This window comes from Psittacula echo, assembly GCF_963264785.1.
Source record: "Psittacula echo genome assembly, chromosome: 5".
Lineage (NCBI taxonomy): Eukaryota > Metazoa > Chordata > Aves > Psittaciformes > Psittacidae > Psittacula > Psittacula echo.
This window is the reverse complement of record NC_137739.1, coordinates 8,127,674-8,145,209: the sequence shown is the minus strand read 5'-3', so window position 1 is coordinate 8,145,209 and position 17,536 is coordinate 8,127,674. Positions and strand designations below refer to the sequence as shown.

General features: G+C 44.7%; 1 protein-coding gene across 1 annotated transcript; it reads right to left on the bottom strand.

Moving 5' to 3' along the window:
• Window positions 1-664: 664 nt before the first annotated feature.
• On the bottom strand, window positions 665-10,560 carry LOC308221163 (ubiquitin carboxyl-terminal hydrolase 42-like; the record flags this gene model as incomplete). Its single annotated transcript, XM_080618126.1, has 14 exons — window positions 665-2,141; window positions 2,812-2,900; window positions 3,285-4,016; window positions 4,717-4,855; window positions 5,315-5,415; window positions 5,617-5,757; window positions 6,377-6,488; window positions 7,136-7,218; window positions 7,763-7,833; window positions 7,971-8,038; window positions 8,199-8,301; window positions 8,462-8,572; window positions 9,796-9,996; window positions 10,359-10,560. 14 exons carry the CDS (start codon window positions 10,558-10,560, stop codon window positions 665-667), a joined length of 3,630 nt encoding a protein of 1,209 aa, XP_080474252.1.
• Window positions 10,561-17,536: the final 6,976 nt, after the last annotated feature.

The following is a 17,536-nucleotide window of genomic DNA, read 5'->3' as shown; positions in this document are numbered from 1 at the left end:
GGAGTGGGGTGCAAGACATTGAATTTCTTCCTATACTTTTGAGTGGTTTAGAAAGAACCAGATTTGGCCACCTGCTGGCAAAACCATTCACTAAAGCCAAACCAGTCCCAGTCATTGCAAATGCGGAAGGCTGAGGGAAACACGCAGCTTAAAAATAGGAAAACGGATGCAGCGTTTGATGCGTGTATGGAATGTTATTTCTTTTACCACAGGTGATGACTTGCTGTGTGTCACCTATTTTGTAGTAATTTCTGCACATCTGACTTTGGATGCAGCAAACATAAGCCCTCAGATTAAGGACCAGTAAGTCTTGGTTTGTACACAAATCCTGACAGGGGCTAATTGTGGAATATGTGGAATTAAAAATACATAATTGTTGTAACCTAATCAAGAACAGTGCGCAGATCTGGCTCTGCCCTGGGTTCAGCAGGCTGGGCTTAAGCCACGACAGGGTCTTAAATTTGTGCTCCAGGTCTAGCGTTCTAACGCTATTCAGCAACATCCTTCCTATGTTGGCTTGACCAACCTAATGACCAGCCTGATGACCAACACCTAGTCAGATTATCCTACATAAATCACTTAGAAACAATGGGGAAAAGGCAGGCATGAGAAACACAGAGAAAAGTGTTAGGAAAAAAATGGCAGATTATGCTGGAATCCCTGCTTACTTGTAATCCTTCTCTCGATATGTATCTTTGGACTTCTTTTTCTTCTTGACCTTCTCATCTTTTTTCATTCTTTGGTCATCTGTCTTGCGGCATTTCTTTCCCATTTCACTTTCCCTTCCTTCTCTGTCACTGTATTTCCTCTTGCCAAGTCTAAGTTTTTCATTTTCCCAGAAAGCGTTGTCAAAATGTGCACGAGCTGAGGCAGGTGGAGGTGCGTGCCTTTCCCGAGAGTGTTTTTCAGACTGCCGCTGAGGTACTGAACCATGACGGAAGTTCTCTCTGTGGCTGCTCAAGTGATGGGCTCCTTCCTCTCTGCCGTGAGCGGTGTGAGCCCATCTGCTGTTGCAGTGATGATCCCTACGTGATTTGTAGAACTGACTCAATTTGTCAAAGTCCTTATCAAAATGAGAGGACTTCCTCTCTCTACCATCTCCTGTTCCATGAACAGAGTAATAACCCTTGTAACACCTGCGTTTTTCCCATCTCCGTGCTTCATCTTGATAGTATCTTTCCCTGCTCCAAGTTCTCTCTCCTTTGGAATGGGAATACCTATTTCTGTCTTGTTCTGTTCTTTCTCTGCTTCGTGATCTATAACGAGAGTATTTTCCTGAGCTTTTGCCGTTATTTGGACTGCTTCTTTCATTATGGGAAGGTCTGTACTTCCTTTCATTGTAATAGTCCTGCTTATGATGATATTGCTTATTTGTTTCCATGCTGCGAGAGCGCCTCCTTTTGTAGGAACGATCATCCGCTTTGCTCCTGCTTTGCTTCTGCTCTTTAATCTCAGAGTATTGTCTCTTCTTTCGGTAGTGTTCTTTGTCAGGTTTTTTGGAGTCGTGTATCTTCTCCTCGTATTTTTGCCTATTATCCTCTTCGCATTTTTTATTATTCAGCCCCTCATTTTGCCTGGAGAACTGACTCTCCAGAACTTTATCCAGCTTTGCAATAGAAGAGTCATTAACAGGTGGTACCTCTACATAGTTATTAGAAATGTCCTCTGTATCTTGGCATTTATCTGTAATACCTAGAGATGCAGGTTTTTTAGGACTACATTCAATGTCAGACTTCACAAAGGAAGTTTGCCCTAATTTCTCTTCACTCTCAGGAGACCCTTTGATATACGAAGGATCTCCTTTTGCAATGAGTGCAGGTTCTTTTGGTCTTCTTGGTTTGTCTTTGTCTCTGCTGTCTTCGGACTCACACTGCCCAACGTATTCCCATTCAGTATCCAAGGACTTTTTCCTGACCTTGTGCTGACCATTGATACTGGGTTGTACGTTATCAGCTTTTGTTATAATACTTTCAGCAACTTCTTTGGTAGCAATGGTTTCACAGTCTGATACAGTAAAAGGACTCTCAATCTCACAGCCAAGGTCGGAAAGAGGCGTCCCGGATTGTTCATAGACAGACACTGTTTCCGTCACTACGGTTTCCATAAGACGATCGCCCTCAGACTTCTGAGGTGCAGGGACACTGCACAAAATAAAAACACATTTTTCACTTGGAAAAGTTCACCTAAAAGATAAATGTTGGGAGCACAAATCCCCTTAAGTAAAAGATTTGCTGGCTACTGGTAAACTCTGTCTGTTTCTAAACTCCCTTACACGGTTTGGAAACTGTAGCTTTCTAAAGAGACTCTGTAAGGCAGTCCCCTTTAGAAACCGATTCTTATACATTCAGCAGCGCCCAGAGAAGGTGTTTTTCTTCTCTTGAGCCTGCAAGGAGTACATTAAAAACCCACACCCAGCACATTTGTCTCCCTCTGCTCACTGCTCTACATCACATCAGTAGCCAGCACCACTAGGTTCGCTCACCCCTAACTAGAAAAAAGTCAACTCATTAATGTCCGTCCCTCCCCCCAAAATGGGAGGGCAGGAGGTGGGGAATTTACATTGGAAAAAGAAATCCAATCGTTAAAAAAAGGAAAATAATTCCGTGAAGAAACAGAACTATTCTGAGAGGCATCTGCTCGTATTTAATATCAGAATAATACATCTTCAGTGCTGATGTCTGCAACCCTACATGTACAGTGTGGAATTTGCTGTACTGGTTCAAAGCTTTCTACTAAATAGAATTAGCAAAGGGGTAAAACAATGATAAACTTGGATGAAATCTTGTTTTCATCAGAGTATACCCGGTTTACCTTGTTTGCGCTGACAGCCTGTTCAGGTGGCTGTAGGCCAGGGATTCTAAGATTATTTCTTGAGGAATTGGTGACTCAGCTTCAGGTACCTACAATTAAAATGCAGACGTTAACAGACAAAAATATACTACCTTTAGCTGAAAACTGTTTGCAAAATTTCCTCATTAGTTATTAAGCAAGATCACTTTGCCTTACGTGCACTATTGCCATTTCACACATCACCCCTTCCCCACCCCCAATATATTTATGAAACTTATCAAGTACTATCTCAGCTGAACTTTTCTGAAGCTGACATATTCTCACATGCCAGTTCAGCTCTGCAAATTCTAAGGGGACAACAGCACAAAGTGTTAACGATGAAATTTGTGCTGTGTGTTTTCACAGTATTTCACATGAATTAGGAACATTTTAACGCTCCTGAATACTAAGGACACCATAGGTGAGAAGTTCTAGATGGAACAAACATAACTCACTGGTTCAAGCAATCCATTTGTTTCAGGAAAGAAAATCTCAGAAGTTTTAGCAGGTTGGACTTCGCAAGTAAAATCATCAAGTTTCAGTCCATTTTGTTTAGATCCAGTATCTAAACTAACAGCACCATTTAGTGAATCATTTTTTGGCAGCTCATGATGGGCACTCTCTTTTTCAGCCCTCTCACAGAAAGAATGGGAATTCTGCAATGTGCCGACCGCCTCCCAAATCACAATTCCGTTGGAAGATACGCTGAAATTCATTTTAAACACGCCATTCGACACCTCAGATTTTCCTGAAGACTCTGCACTGGAAGGAACCGTAGCATCGGAGCCGAGTGTAGGACTTCCATTCACTGCTGGCTCTACAAACATTTCATCAGGAACTTCCTGTCTGGAAATGTCAGCAGCAACTGCCACTGTAGAGGCATCTGAGGTAGACTCTGCTCTGAAAGAGTTTGTAATTGTGGAGGAAGGAACGGCCTTGCTGAGATCCTCATTCTCCAAAGCACTGGTAAGATGGCCAGCCTGTGACACGGTCTGCCGCTCAGGCAATTTGTTATTAATACTTCTAGTGATCTTCTGGGCTTTTGATGGATCCGTAGCTGAAGGCCTGGTAATTGCCCAGTTTTGAATGCAAGCTGTTGGTAGAGCTGAAGATAGCCTTTTTATGGAGATACCAACAGGATTTGTATCCTCTTCTAGGGGTCCATTTCCATTTAAATGACTTGAATTCTGTATTTAAAAAGAAAAGATTGCAAGATGAATATGTGCAATCACACAGCACTTATGAAAACATTAAATTCTCCTACTAAATATTTCTACAAATTGCCTCACCACCTAAGAAGAAAAAACACCCCACTTCCAATATCGACCTAAGTCCAACAAGTGTGTTTAATTCCTGCTGCTTTTGGTTTACTGCATATTGGTATCAAATGAGCCTCATTTTTGAAACCCACACAAACAACTTAACATTGACTAAAGCTCTTCCCAAATGTATTTACTTTCCCCTTTAAACATTCCTCGAAAACACTGCAATAATTGCTCTGGTACGCAGGACCAAGAAAAATCGTTTTCACTGACTCAGCTAAAGTAACACTGGCGGAGTGATATTGAATTATTACTACTACTATTGTTCTTATCATCATCATCATCATCAGGAATTAATAGGCTCCTTCAAGCGTCTGAAAAGCATAGCTCCCAGTGCTTTAGAAAGCACTTTGAGTTGGAAGTATAATGAAGTAGCATGGCTGCACAATTTAGGATTAGCCACTGTTGGAATAATTCTGGCTGTTGCTGACGGTTGTGAAGAAAGCTGCAGTGTGGGAGGGAAAATAAAACTCAGACGCTACAAAACAACAACACACCCCCCACCCCCAGTCAAAAGAAAACAACATTATCAATTTGGTGCCATTATCTGCTCCCTGCAAATTACCTTAATCATATGAGGAGGAAGCTGCGGTCCCATAAATCCGTCCTGCTTACTATTAGGCCCCCACTGACCAAGGAATGAGCAGGGGTCAGACGGTGCTGGTAAGTAAAAACCACGTTCTCCAAGTGTCAAATCATAGCGCCTTGGGAAAAAAGCAGTGATCTCAGTTTAGAGTTTTTCTTTCAGCCTGGTCTTGGATTAAACCCCCTTCTAAAATTTGAAAAGAACAGATGATGTGACACACAAGACATGTACAAAAGGCTCAACCAAGACTACAAACTAAAAAACAGACAATGGTCTCCCTACAATGACTATCCTTGCCAGAGCGACAGCTCACCCTTACATCATCTATGGCGTAATTTCTCCTCTTCTACATTAGCCAGCTACAAAGACCAGATAGACAGCAATGTACACAAGCGCACCAGTTTAACGCCAAGCAATGAAAGGCAGTAAACGCTGTGGGCAAGTTCAGGTTAGACAGAACCAAATTCCAGAAATTGTAATCTTTTCCTAGCACAGAAATAACAACACCTGAAAAAAAGACAAGTATCAGTAACAGGAAAGTAAATATATTCTGAACAGATTCAGGAGTTGGTATTACCTGACATAAAAAAGTAAATAAGCTTGCTGATTGAGAACTGTTTGGATATCAGAAGGCTCCACTACGGCATCATTCATTCGATACCAAAATCCATTGCCCGCCTGCAAATAAAAGACAGTGACATCTTTAGACAAAATGCATGTTGCTCAAATGCCGTCACAGGTAGAACTCTTCAGCACAAACCATCCAAACCAAATCAAACAGAACACACCATCCAACTTTTCCCCATCAAAACGGTGGTTACCAGTAACATTGATTTTCTTTGTTTATTTTACCCTGGGAGAAATCAAGCTGGTACCCACCTTTATGAAGCAGATATAGTGTCCTGCACTGCAGCCAAACCCCAAATGAACAAGAACTGCATATAAAGAATAGATGAGTGGCTCTCCCATCGATTGGGACATATAGGCTCGAAGATCCAAATATTCAGGGTATTTTACATCCTAAACACAAAACAGGAAGATTCAAAAATTACCCGGAATCACTTGGTGGAACAGCCTGAGAAAAACCCTTCTGAAAACACAGGCTAGGATCACACAAATATATTCTTGATTCTTATAAAAATACCTCTTCTCAGAAACAACATTTAGTCATTTAAGCTGCAGAGAACTCTTTTCTGCAGAATTAGCTCTAAGAGTGAGGTATACCCCTATGGTTACCGTAAGCCACAGTTGTTAGATGGACTTTTCTTAGACTATTGTTATTAGTCTCTAGTTACAGCCTGCAAGCATTAACAACTTTTAAATCATAGAATCACAGAATCATAGAATAGTTAGGCTTGGAAAGGACCTTAAGATCATCTAGATCCAGCCCCCCTGCCATGGGCAGGGACACCTCCCACTAAACCATGCCACCCAAGGCTCTGTCCAACCCGACTTTGAACACCGCCAGGGATGGAGCAGTCACAGCTTCCCCGGGCAACCCATTCCAGTGCCTCACCACCCTAACAGTAAAGAATTCCTTCCTTATACCCAATCTAAACTTCCCCTGTTTAAAATGATATTTTCTTGGGGAAATCTCCCATTCCAAGAAGATACAGGTGCTTTACGGCTGCAAATATACCTTGTTGATCTTGCCACCAGTAAAATCTGCAAATCTTTTCAGCGATATGACGAGAACTTTGGAGGAGCGATGTATTGTGTACCTCTTGGAGGCAGAAACCATGTTTTCGCACCTTAAAAACCAGCACAGACAAACGGTTAACGGCAAATTCTTCCCCCTCCCAAAACTCAAACAAGTGTTCATCTCTCGCACAGGCTTATGAACCCATACGCTGCACTTCAGGCTTGTTAACAGACAGAAGGTAACAGGATGTAAGCGGACAGCTCTACAAAACAAAGGATTTAGAACATTATCTTTCGATAGCCAAGCAAACATCTGAGCATCTATCCTAATGACAAAAAGGAAAGGCTTCCCAACAATTCAGCATGAGAACCCTGCAAGACATTTTTTAGTGAGCCATTAGAGGCTGCTCATGTTAACGACCACCGTTCACACGCACTGAGACCCAATCCCACTTTGTTCCACAGGGAACACTAGGACCTTCAGCAAGCTGATTGTTGCCTCCCACCCCAAATCCTTGTCCTTAGCTCCATGCTTCAGCTCACCACTACTTAGCAGACATCCCCTGTAACTTCTGGCCAGACAAATATTTCTGTGTGCAACCTCACTCTTACGAAGGCTAATAAACACCAGTAGAGGCAGCAGTAAGGAATAAAAGTCTAATATGAGCTAATGGCCAGAATTCTTCTATTTCCAGATATTCATGTGATACATGAAACGCGTTCTCTTGTGTTCAGATGGAATTAGTAAGAATCTTACTTGCTGCACTTATAGCTGTTTTCTCCACCCAGTTGTTCAGGTTTCACAAATTGTTCTAGAGCCTCGGTGACAGACGTAACGGCCTGGATGAATAAGAAAGTAGAGCACTAAGTCACTGGAAATGCAAAACTTCAAACGCTTCCTGGTAGTTTGCGAGAGAACCTTGCTAGTTCATCCTCAAGCGACCTACTGCCAACCGGCAACCACTGTGAAGGAGGCAGAAACCTCAGAGTACGCTGAGCATTTACCTCCTGTGGAAACGATTCTACTCTGAAACAAAACAATAAAGTTTGCAGTGCCACAGACAGCACCTGTGCTATGCTATGGCATCAAGAATGAGAACAGTCAAACCCATCAGCCTAAGGACAGACGTATGCTGAAGCAGAATAATGGAGAAGTGTGAGAGTATAGGTGTTTGTGTAGACATAATTACTGCTTTTACAGCTTAAACCCACTGCAAACATGGAGAGCATCTAGATGCCTTCCACACAAGACCAAAGGATTGCCGCTCCCATCCAGCATCAAGCTCTTTCCTTTTAGCAGTGTATCTTTTTCAGTAAAATGCCTTTCTTTGGAAGGCTCTACAGGTCCCCATACAGCTCAACCCATATTCACAAAACACCTTACCTCTATATCCAAAGTAATATCGAGGAATGGTTCGTACGTATCAGAAACGGCTTGGCAGTTCAAGCATTTCACTGGAATCAAAATACAAATGCTTAACACTAACTGGACAAATTTAAAGTCTTCACACGTATTACTTTAGTCAAAGTCCTTTACTACAGACAAACAGACACAGACCAGTTCAAAGGAGAAGAAGATTTTTAACAAGTACCTTGGGATCTTAGGTATCCTCCAAATATTTGATAAATAAGTGTGGTGGCTTGAGAAGATATGTCCAACCTGGAAAGAAATGATAAATCAGACCTCAGATGATGCGAGGCTCAGATTTAACTCTTCAAACAGTTTTTACCAAGGACACGGATTTTAATGCAGTATAGTAAAGAAAGGAGTAAAAGGGGCTAGAGAACAATCAAAAGTTAAATAATTTGTTTATGCTTACTTGGTGCTTCCATTCAAGCAAGTTTTCTGCAAAGCATCAACAGTGAAGGACAAGAATTCATGTGCATCCTCTTGACTGCCGTAACGGAAATGCTTTCCTATTCCTAATAAATAAGAAGGTGGTCATATTTATCTCGTAGAAATTGAAAGAAAACTTGTATTTCTAATATCTTCCTTCCAAGTATCAAAATCATTCCTATGCATCAAATAGTTCTTTGAAAAGTTACCAAATATATCAAAATAAAACCATCTGAAATTACTTACTTTTAAGGCCATGGATAACAGATGTAGGTTTGATAGCATTATTAGAGCAACACAGGACTTGGTTAATGTGAGCTTCCAATGTACACATCATACAGAAGCCTTTTTCATGACCTGAAGAGTGAAAGAAGCAACAGTCTAGCCAAATATGCATTGCTACAAAAAAAACCAAAACCCAGCCTTATGAATTAATACTCTTTAAGCTAAAGGTACAATGTGCATTCTTCATGTGCATCCTCTTCTCCTAAGGCGTCAATATCCCGACAGTTTTGTGGCATTTTAAGACACAATCCTGTACAGAATTTAAATGATGACTGAGTTTGCATTAAAATGCATTTTCTGATGAGCAATCTAAGTCACTATTGCAATGACTTTTTTTTTTTTTGCAGGCTGACACGAATGTGAACTCCACAGGCTGCCGAATATATGACAAAACACTACTGACATTGATGACACAGCACTAAGAGAGAATGCCTGTTATTTTCAGCATACTGCTGTGAGGTGAGCTACGTGACACAGAGCTAAGAAACCTCCGGGAGAAAGGAAAGATTAAATTATTTCTGCCCTCCCTTTTGCAACAGGGTTCTTAACTGGAAACATTTTTATCTATGTTAAAAAAACACACTTACATTTCTAGGAATAAACACTAAGATGCCAAACCAAAAAGCATGCATGTACCTTTGTCAAAATAGACCTAGATGGAGATGAAAAGAGGCTCCTATGCCTAAATCAATTCAAGCATAGAAGTGCAAAGAACACAAATTCCAACGTTCAAAAAATACGAACTTTTAACTAGAATAAAACCAGTCTACATTTTAATACTGCCCCACACAAATTTCCATTTCAGGACAGCAGAAATTGGCTCGTAGTGCTTTCTAGGGTGTGGGCCTTTTTAATGGGTCAAGAGTGAACGTGTCATTTATTGCAGTATTAACACACTACGGTATCTAGGCTGCAGACACAAAGAAGCTATGATGCCAACATCTTAAATTTTACCTCCTTTCTACCAGCAGGAAACCCAAATCCCAAATGTTCATCAAATGCCTTCCTTTGCAACGTACTTCTTTATTCACACAAAGCAAGAAATGGTCTTTACTTGCAACTTTACCATTGTGCATTAAATGAACAAATGAACTTTATATGCCATTCCGAGCTCCCTGCTAAATAACCATGGAATCACAGAATCATTTAGGCTGGAAAAGACCGCGAAGATCGCGTTCAAAGCCGGCTTCTACAGGTAAAACGGGAAAGCCGCGAGTTTTCTCCACAGAATCCCTGTTGTTCTTCCACCTTTGCAGCTGCCCAACATATTTATAATAATGCTAGAAAGTACTCACATGACTTGCTGTGTTCAAGAGACAGCATGTAATTGGCCAGAGGAGGTGTGTACGTCAAACACTGCAGAGTAGCATTAAGGTAACACGTATTGCCCAGATTCTGCAGTCCAACTCCAACATTCAGTGGCTGTTGCCAATCCATGCAGATTTTCTCAGGTGGAAAAAGAATTCTTTGTGGTGGGGCAATTCCATCGTTAACAACTGCAAGAAAATTAGATTTCCAAAACTATTTACGGTTTCTGTTTGAAAAAGGCTGTTTAAAAGGCAGCATTCTGCAGGAGCGCCCAGAAGAACCAGGTCTACTCCACAACCCAAAAACACATGATGGAACAGCTGAAACACTGCCACTTGAATTTGCAGGTCAACACACTGCTTTGAACCATCATTTTCCAGCACCAGTCCCTTCAGTTGCCTTAGGGGACTCACAAAATTGCAGCCTAGCGCTGAAGGCTTTATTCATCACAACCCTGTTTTATATCAGTGCAACAAATGAGAACTGCGTTTTCTAACTTTTGGGGTTTTTGTTCTGAAGAAAAGGGGGGAAGGACAGAAGGCACACTTACTTAGTTCTCCCTGGCCAAAAGGCTTGGGTTTTTCCGTGCTTCTACAATAAATAGAACCTCCTGGTCCCTTCTTTGGCTCTTCTGCAGGTTGTACCCAGCCAAAGTTTGCGGTGCATGCTGTTACTTTCTTGGCAGGCCATTTGTTGGCCCACCTGAATGACAGCTTTTTAAATATTGAAGGTATTCTCCTCTTTATAGTCATCGTTCATATCTGTATCAAAGATAAAAGTTCTGGTTGACTTCAAAATATCACAAAGCATTCCAGAAGGAGATCCTGTCACTCAGTCGCAAAGAAATAACTTGAAGGACTAAATAGCTGGTAACAAATATTAAAAAAACCCCAAACGACAACAACCAAACTAAAAACCCCACTCACAACACTGTGTTTAAGTGGGGAGCAGCAATTACGCATTTGTCTCATGACAAAACAAACATTTGCAGCAGTGACTGTAAAACAACAACATACACAAAAATGCCTAAGTAGAAATAAGGAGCAACAGGAAACTACTACAGGTGGACATGAAGACATGAAGGCACTTCTATGTCTCTAAATTGCAAACTATACTTCCACAAAGCAACACTACAGGAAGACAAAAAAGCCCAAACCAAACCAACAACAGAAAAGTAAAACCAAACCCCCGAAAAAAACCAAAAACCAAACACACACACACACACAAATTCGAAATAAGGAACATCCCGAACACACACACACACACCCCCACACACACACACACACACACCCCCAGAGGCCACACTTGTTTGCTTTCATAAAAAATAATCCATCTGCCAACCCAGGAAACCCGCAGTCAATTATCACTTTAACCTTACCTGGAAGCGAAGGGCTCCGAGTTTGTCAGCTCCGGGGTCGTGACCGTGGTCTCCGTCCGCCCAGGGGTTTCTCTGCTCTCCCAAGGCGCGTCTGCCCAGTGTTTCACCGGGGTCTGAGGGTCTGCTTCTCCCGGGTCGCAAGATAAGCTCTCAAAGTCGGTTAACGTCATAGTACCAGTTCCAAATGGAACTGCCCGGCCTTCCGTCACCAGCGCTGAGCCTGACGCACCTACCCGCTCACCCTCCGCTCTGCCTTTCCGAGGCGTTTTGGTCCCTAAAAGCATTTTGGCACCGCTGCTCTCACGGACCGGCGCGGCACGCAGCACGTCCGCTGTCGGGAGCGGCAAGAGCCCAAACACAGCCAAACCAACCCGACCCTGACGCGGCAGGCGAGGGCAGAGCACGGCCCCGAGGGATCCCTCGCTTCCCCTCGCCTCGCCCTTCTCCCTCCACCTCAGGCTCAGTCCCAGCCCCGCCCCGCCCCTCCCCGCCCCGGGTGTCCCTTTCCGCGCTCGCAGCTCGAGGACCGTCCGGAAGCAGGACCGCAGCAGCGAGCAGCCTAGGGCGGCTCCGTGCTCATGGCAACTAACGGACGGGACGCGAGGGCGGCGAGAAGTGGAACCCTTCGAAGCGCTCGATTCCCCGGGGGGGGGCGGCAGGCTCCGCGAGGAGCCGCCGCCTCCTCGCCAAGCAAGGAACAACGCCGCTCACGCCTCGGGATCTGGGGTTTTTACCACGATGCTTTTCTACTCCGAGTGCGCCTTCTGTTCTTAAGGGAAAGCCCCTAATTCCATGATGGAGGCACAGGGTGGCTTTTTTGGACTGCTGCTGGTAGCAGGCAGGGTTTCACAAACTTGTTCAACCTGAGCCGTGCCTACTGTGCCAGTGACCGCTTGGGAGACCCAGTGCTTTATCAAAGCAATTTTGCTTGTTGGAGTTGCAGAGCAGCTCGGGATACAGCACAGGGAAACGTGCCGTCCTGGCAAAGCCACAGACTGACCAAGGTGATGTGTTTCAAATCCCCTTTTGACTGTCAAGGAGAGGCCGTTTGCTTGTTCCAGCCTTGCTGATGTGCCTTGTTTTGCATGAGGTGTCATGCTGCCAGTGTTCTGCTTTATTGCATGTTTGCGATAAAGGCTGAGAGGAAAAGAACAAAGTAAACTTTTCTACACCTTAGATTTTCCCCAGAGTGTGTGCAATTGTGGTCTGCTTGGATGACTGTTCAGATACAAGTACTTTCAAGGGACTGAAACTCAACCAAAGGAGGTACAATCCTCGAACAAGTGTCCGTGGGGAGATACCTTTGCTTAATGGAACACATTTAAACTCTTTCTAGAAAGGATTTTGAGTCGTACGCCCTGCGTTTGCAGAGCAGCGTGATCTCAGAGCTGCTCACATCACCTGTTTCGAGTCTTCTGGTCCGCAACTTCAGGTTTTGTTCTTCAGCAATGCATGCATCAGTTTGAGCTCTGTACAAGTACAGTTGTAATGCAAATAAGCCAGATCAGTGGTACCAATGAGTGCAAGGCTGTGAAAAGCAGCCAATAAAGTATTTCTGGAGAAATGTGAGATTACAAAAGCACTAATAAGCCGTGAAGCACTTTTGTATCAGTTCTTCCCTTCTGAAAATCTATTTATTCAACCAGGTGAGGATGCCTGCCTAGAAGCAGGAAGGAAATGCCTTGGGAGTTAATTTGCTGTATTTAGTTGAAGTTCTTCTACCCAGCAGGAATAACTATTTGAGAGTAATGTGTAACTAAGGCGATTGTAGCAGGAAATGTAGTATTTCTTAGCATTAAAATCTCCGAACAACACAGCTTAGATAAATCAGAAAGATTATTCAGATGCCCTGTGTTTCCTACAGGTTCTCCACTCACTGGTCTCCTGATGCAGGACCAGTGAAGAAGAAGTGTGTCACAGTCTGATAGCATTTAATAATAAAAATTAAAATCACCCTATGAATTTGTCTTCAGCTGGCCACTTTAGAGAGACAAAACCAGGCAACTGAGAGTTTTTCCTAACTCACTCACTCCCAACCAAGGGAGAAACCATCTAACAAAATTGTGCAATCCTCTGAAATCCTGCAGGACAATGGGCAAAAGCATTATGAGTTGAGTTCTCTATGAGGTTGTACAAAACATACGAAGCAAGTGAAAAATGTGGCACCAGATCAGGTCCCACAAAACAAGTTATTTGCCTTAACTGTCTTCAGTGAGCTGTCGAATATATTTTCACCCTCCACCCTTCTGCTCACACTCATGGGGTGGAGCTGGTTTGTGCTGGGGACACTGGGGCCTTCCACATTTTTCCTTTTCTTTAGGGCCCATGGGGTTTCTTTCAGGCCACTCTAGCCCCAGCTTTTCCAATTTATCACTGGGTAATCCATCCATTCAATCTTTAGGAATAGCCTGTCATCACCCCAATGTCCACAACCCTTGCCTCTTCTCAGGACTATTTCTAGCTCCTGGGCAAATACTTTCTTCTCTGTCTTTCGATCAGGTGAACGCAGTCCTTCCAGGGCAGCAACGGCCCTTTCACTTTGGGATGTTGCTCTTATCTTTCCCTGTAACTGGATCCCCATGGCTTCCAAGGAGTCGGGAAGAGCCCGAATGAGGGAAGTCCTGTGTTTTCGGGATCGACCGCTATCATCATCGGGGCCTCCTGTTTAAGTTCCCGATCGTACATCCTTTGCAGACATGCTGCTTTCTGCACATTTGCTACCCACTGGTCGACTGCCCCTGTGATGGCGAGGGGATCTCCCCTCTCCAAAGGGTCAAGTCCTCCAGCCCACTAAGCTGCTCTTGGAGTTAAGGACCAGGGTGCGCAGTGGTCGCCGGTGGTTAAAAATACTGCTGGCCCCAAATATCCCTCAGCTTCCTTCTCACTCCGTAAAAATCCACCTCCCCCAGACAGCGATACTCTCCAAACAGATTCTGTTTCTGATTCCTTTGGAGTACGACCCGATTGCTTTTGAAGTTTAGCTCACTCCGGAGCAGGATAACGGAACCTCTCTGGTGGCAAGCGGTGGGAATTGGTTCTCTCCGCCTTCCTAAGCAGATTCCCTATTTATCAAGGGGCGGAGAGAAGCGGCAGGAACGTTTCACTTTTCTACGCTTAGTCCCGCCTCTCCCAGGGCCCTGTGGGGATATTCAGTTGTTTTCTCCGCCCTGTGCAGGGGCGCTTTTCTCTGCAAGGAGTTGCTCTTTCAGGGCACATTGCAAGCAGTTAGCCTGATTTTTCTCATTGTCTAACGGTTCTTTTAAGTTAACTACCTGGTCCTGCAGGGCTCGGACCAGGTCTGGTGAAGTTTGTATGAACTGAGATTCAGCTGTTTGTTGTTCTGCGCCAGCCTCCGGTGCAGCAGTCAAGATGGCGCCCAGTGCGGCGCAGACAACGGAGTTACCCTCTCCGGGCCGCAGTTTTGCGTCCTTTTGCAGGGCGCTTATTCGGTCTGTTACACTTTGCAAATTATGCCGATTTTTCTCGGCCCATTCTGCCCCTGGCAGAGAGAGGCGAGCCTTCTGTTTCTCTAAAAGACCACACAACACATCTCTGCCCTCAGGGGCAGCTTCACTGCTATCCATTTCTGAACGGGACGATCGCCTCAGGGAGGCAGCACGTTTTGCTTCAACGAAACCCACCTCTGAAGTCCCTGAGAGGCCCGCACCTCACGCAAACCAAGTTAAATACAGCAATAGGTTGGGGTTGTCACCTCAGGGGGGCAGCAGGTCTGTTTCAACAGAATCCACCCCTTACGTCCCCGAGAGGCACACACGTAATACCTTTTTACTTTCATAAAAAAGAATCCAGCTGCCAAGCTAGGAAACTCGCAGTTCTTTGATCACTTTAACCGTAACTGGAAGCCAGGTAGGTACACGAAGTAGAGAGGCACTCGAAGCTCCCGCTGCCCCGCTGTCGGAGCCCAGTTCCGCTTCCTGCTACTGCTGGCGACCCCGAGCCCCGGGACCGCGATTAGTACGGAGCAGCCAGAGCGGCCCCGGGGTTGCGTCTGTCCGAACGGGGGTTCGGGTTTGTCAGCTGCGGGGTCTGCTGCTCTGTCCGCCCCGGGGTCGGGCTCTGTGTCAGGGACTTGTTGTGTGCCAGAGAAAGCACGTAATTGGCGGGAGGAGGTGCATAAGTTAAACACTGCAGAGTAGCATTAAGGTAACACGTATTGCCCAGATTCTGCAGTCCAACTCCAACATTCAGTGGCTGTTGCCAATCCGTGCAGATTTTCTCAGGTGGAAAAAGAATTTCACGTGGTGGGGCAATTCCATCGTTAACAACTGCAAGAAAATTAGATTTCCAAAACTATTTACGGTTTCTGTTTGACAAAGGATGTTTAAAAGGTAGCACTCTGCAGCAGCACCCAAACCCACCAGGTCTACTCCACAACGCAAAAAACCGTGATGGAACAGCTTAAACACTGCCACTTGAATTTGCAGGTCAACAGACTCTTTTGAACTATGGTTTATTTATCCGTTTCAATTCTTCCAGTACAAGACAAACTACCACTCTGGCCTTTTTCCTTATTGTAACTTAAACCACAAATTTACATTTGTAATTCTATGCTAATAAATACAAGAACTAAGATGGAAAAACATGCGAGTAACTAGCAGAGCAGGTAGCCCTACAGATGCCAGACCTCCTCGGGAGCAGGGTTAGCATTCAGAGACTTGTGAATAATGGAAGCCATAAACACAAAGGTAAAATGTATTTTTCTCTGCACAACACAGAAGACCTGGGTAAGTCTGTGTATTCTAAAAAGCTCCTCAAAACCGATTGTTACAAGTGGATTTTTAAATCGATAAAACCGTAGGTTTTCCAGCACCAGTCCCTTCAGTTGCCTTAGGCGACTCACAAATTTACAGCCTAGCGCTGAAGGCTTTATTCATCACAACCCTGTTTTATATCAGCGCAACAAATGAGAACTGCGTTTTCTACTTTTCGTTTTGGTTTTTTTTTGGTTTTTTTTTGAAGGGGGGAAGGACAGAAGGCACACTTACTTAGCTCTCCCTGGCCAAAAGGCTTGGGTTTTTCAGAGGTTCTGCAATAAACAGAACCTCCCGGTCCCTTCTTTGGCTCTTCTGCAGGAGGTACTTGGCCCAAGTTTGTGGTGGATGGTGTTGTTTTCCTCGCGTGACATTTGTTGGCCCGCCTGAATGACAGGTTTTTAAATATTGCAGATATTCTCCTCATTATAGTCATTGTTCGTATCTGGAACAGAGGTAAAAGTCCTGGTTGACTTAAGAATATCACGGAGCATTCCAGAAGGAGATCCTGTCACGCAGTCTCAAAGAAATAACTTGAAGAACTAAGTAACTGGTAAAAATTATTATAAAACCCCAAACAACAACCAAACTAAAAACCCCACTCACAAAACTGCGTTTAAGTGGGCAGTAGCGATTACGCATTTGTCTCATGACAAAACAAACATTTGCAGCAGTGACTGTAAAAAAACCAGTAACATACACAAAAATGCCTAAGTAGAAATAAGGAGCAATACAAAACTACTACAGGTAGACATGAAGACATGAAGGCACTTTTATGTCTCTTAATGGCAAACTCCATTTCCACAAAGCAACGCTACCGGCAGAAAAAAGTCCAAAGCGAGTGAAAAAAAAAAAAAAAGAGGAACATCCCGAACACAAACACGCCGCACTCGTTTACTGTCATAAAAAAGAATGCAGCTGCCAAGCTGGGAAACTCGCAGTTATTCCAGTTAAGGAAGATATTAACTGGAAGCCAGTTAGGTACACGAAGTAGAGAAGCATTCGAAGCTCTCATTCCTCGCTGTCGGAGCCCAGCAAGGCTTCCTGCCACTACTGGCGCCTCCGAGATCGGGGACCGCGAGTTGTACGGAGCAGAGAGCGGCCTGAGGGTCTGCGTCTCTCCGCACAGGGGTGCCCTCTGTGTCCGCACAGGAGCCGCAGTTTGTGACCCCCCAGGGGTCTCGCTGTCCTCCCAGGGGTGCGTGCCCAGTGTTTCACCGCGGTCTGAGGGTCTGCTTCTCCCGGGTCGCAAGATAAGCTCTCAAAGTCGGTTAACGTCCAGTCCGAAATGGAACTGCCCGGCCTTCCATCACCAGCGCTGAGCCTGAGGCACCTACCCGCTCACCCTCCGCTCTGCCTTTCCGAGGCGTTTTGGTCCCTAAAAGCATTTTGGCACCGCTGCTCTCACGGACCGGCGCGGCACGCAGCACGTCCGCTGTCGGGAGCGGCAAGAGCCCAAACACAGCCAAACCAACCCGACCCTGACGCGGCAGGCGAGGGCAGAGCACGGCTCCGAGGGATCCCTCGCTTCCCCTCGCCTCGCCCTTCTCCCTCCACCTCACGCTCCGACCCAGCCCC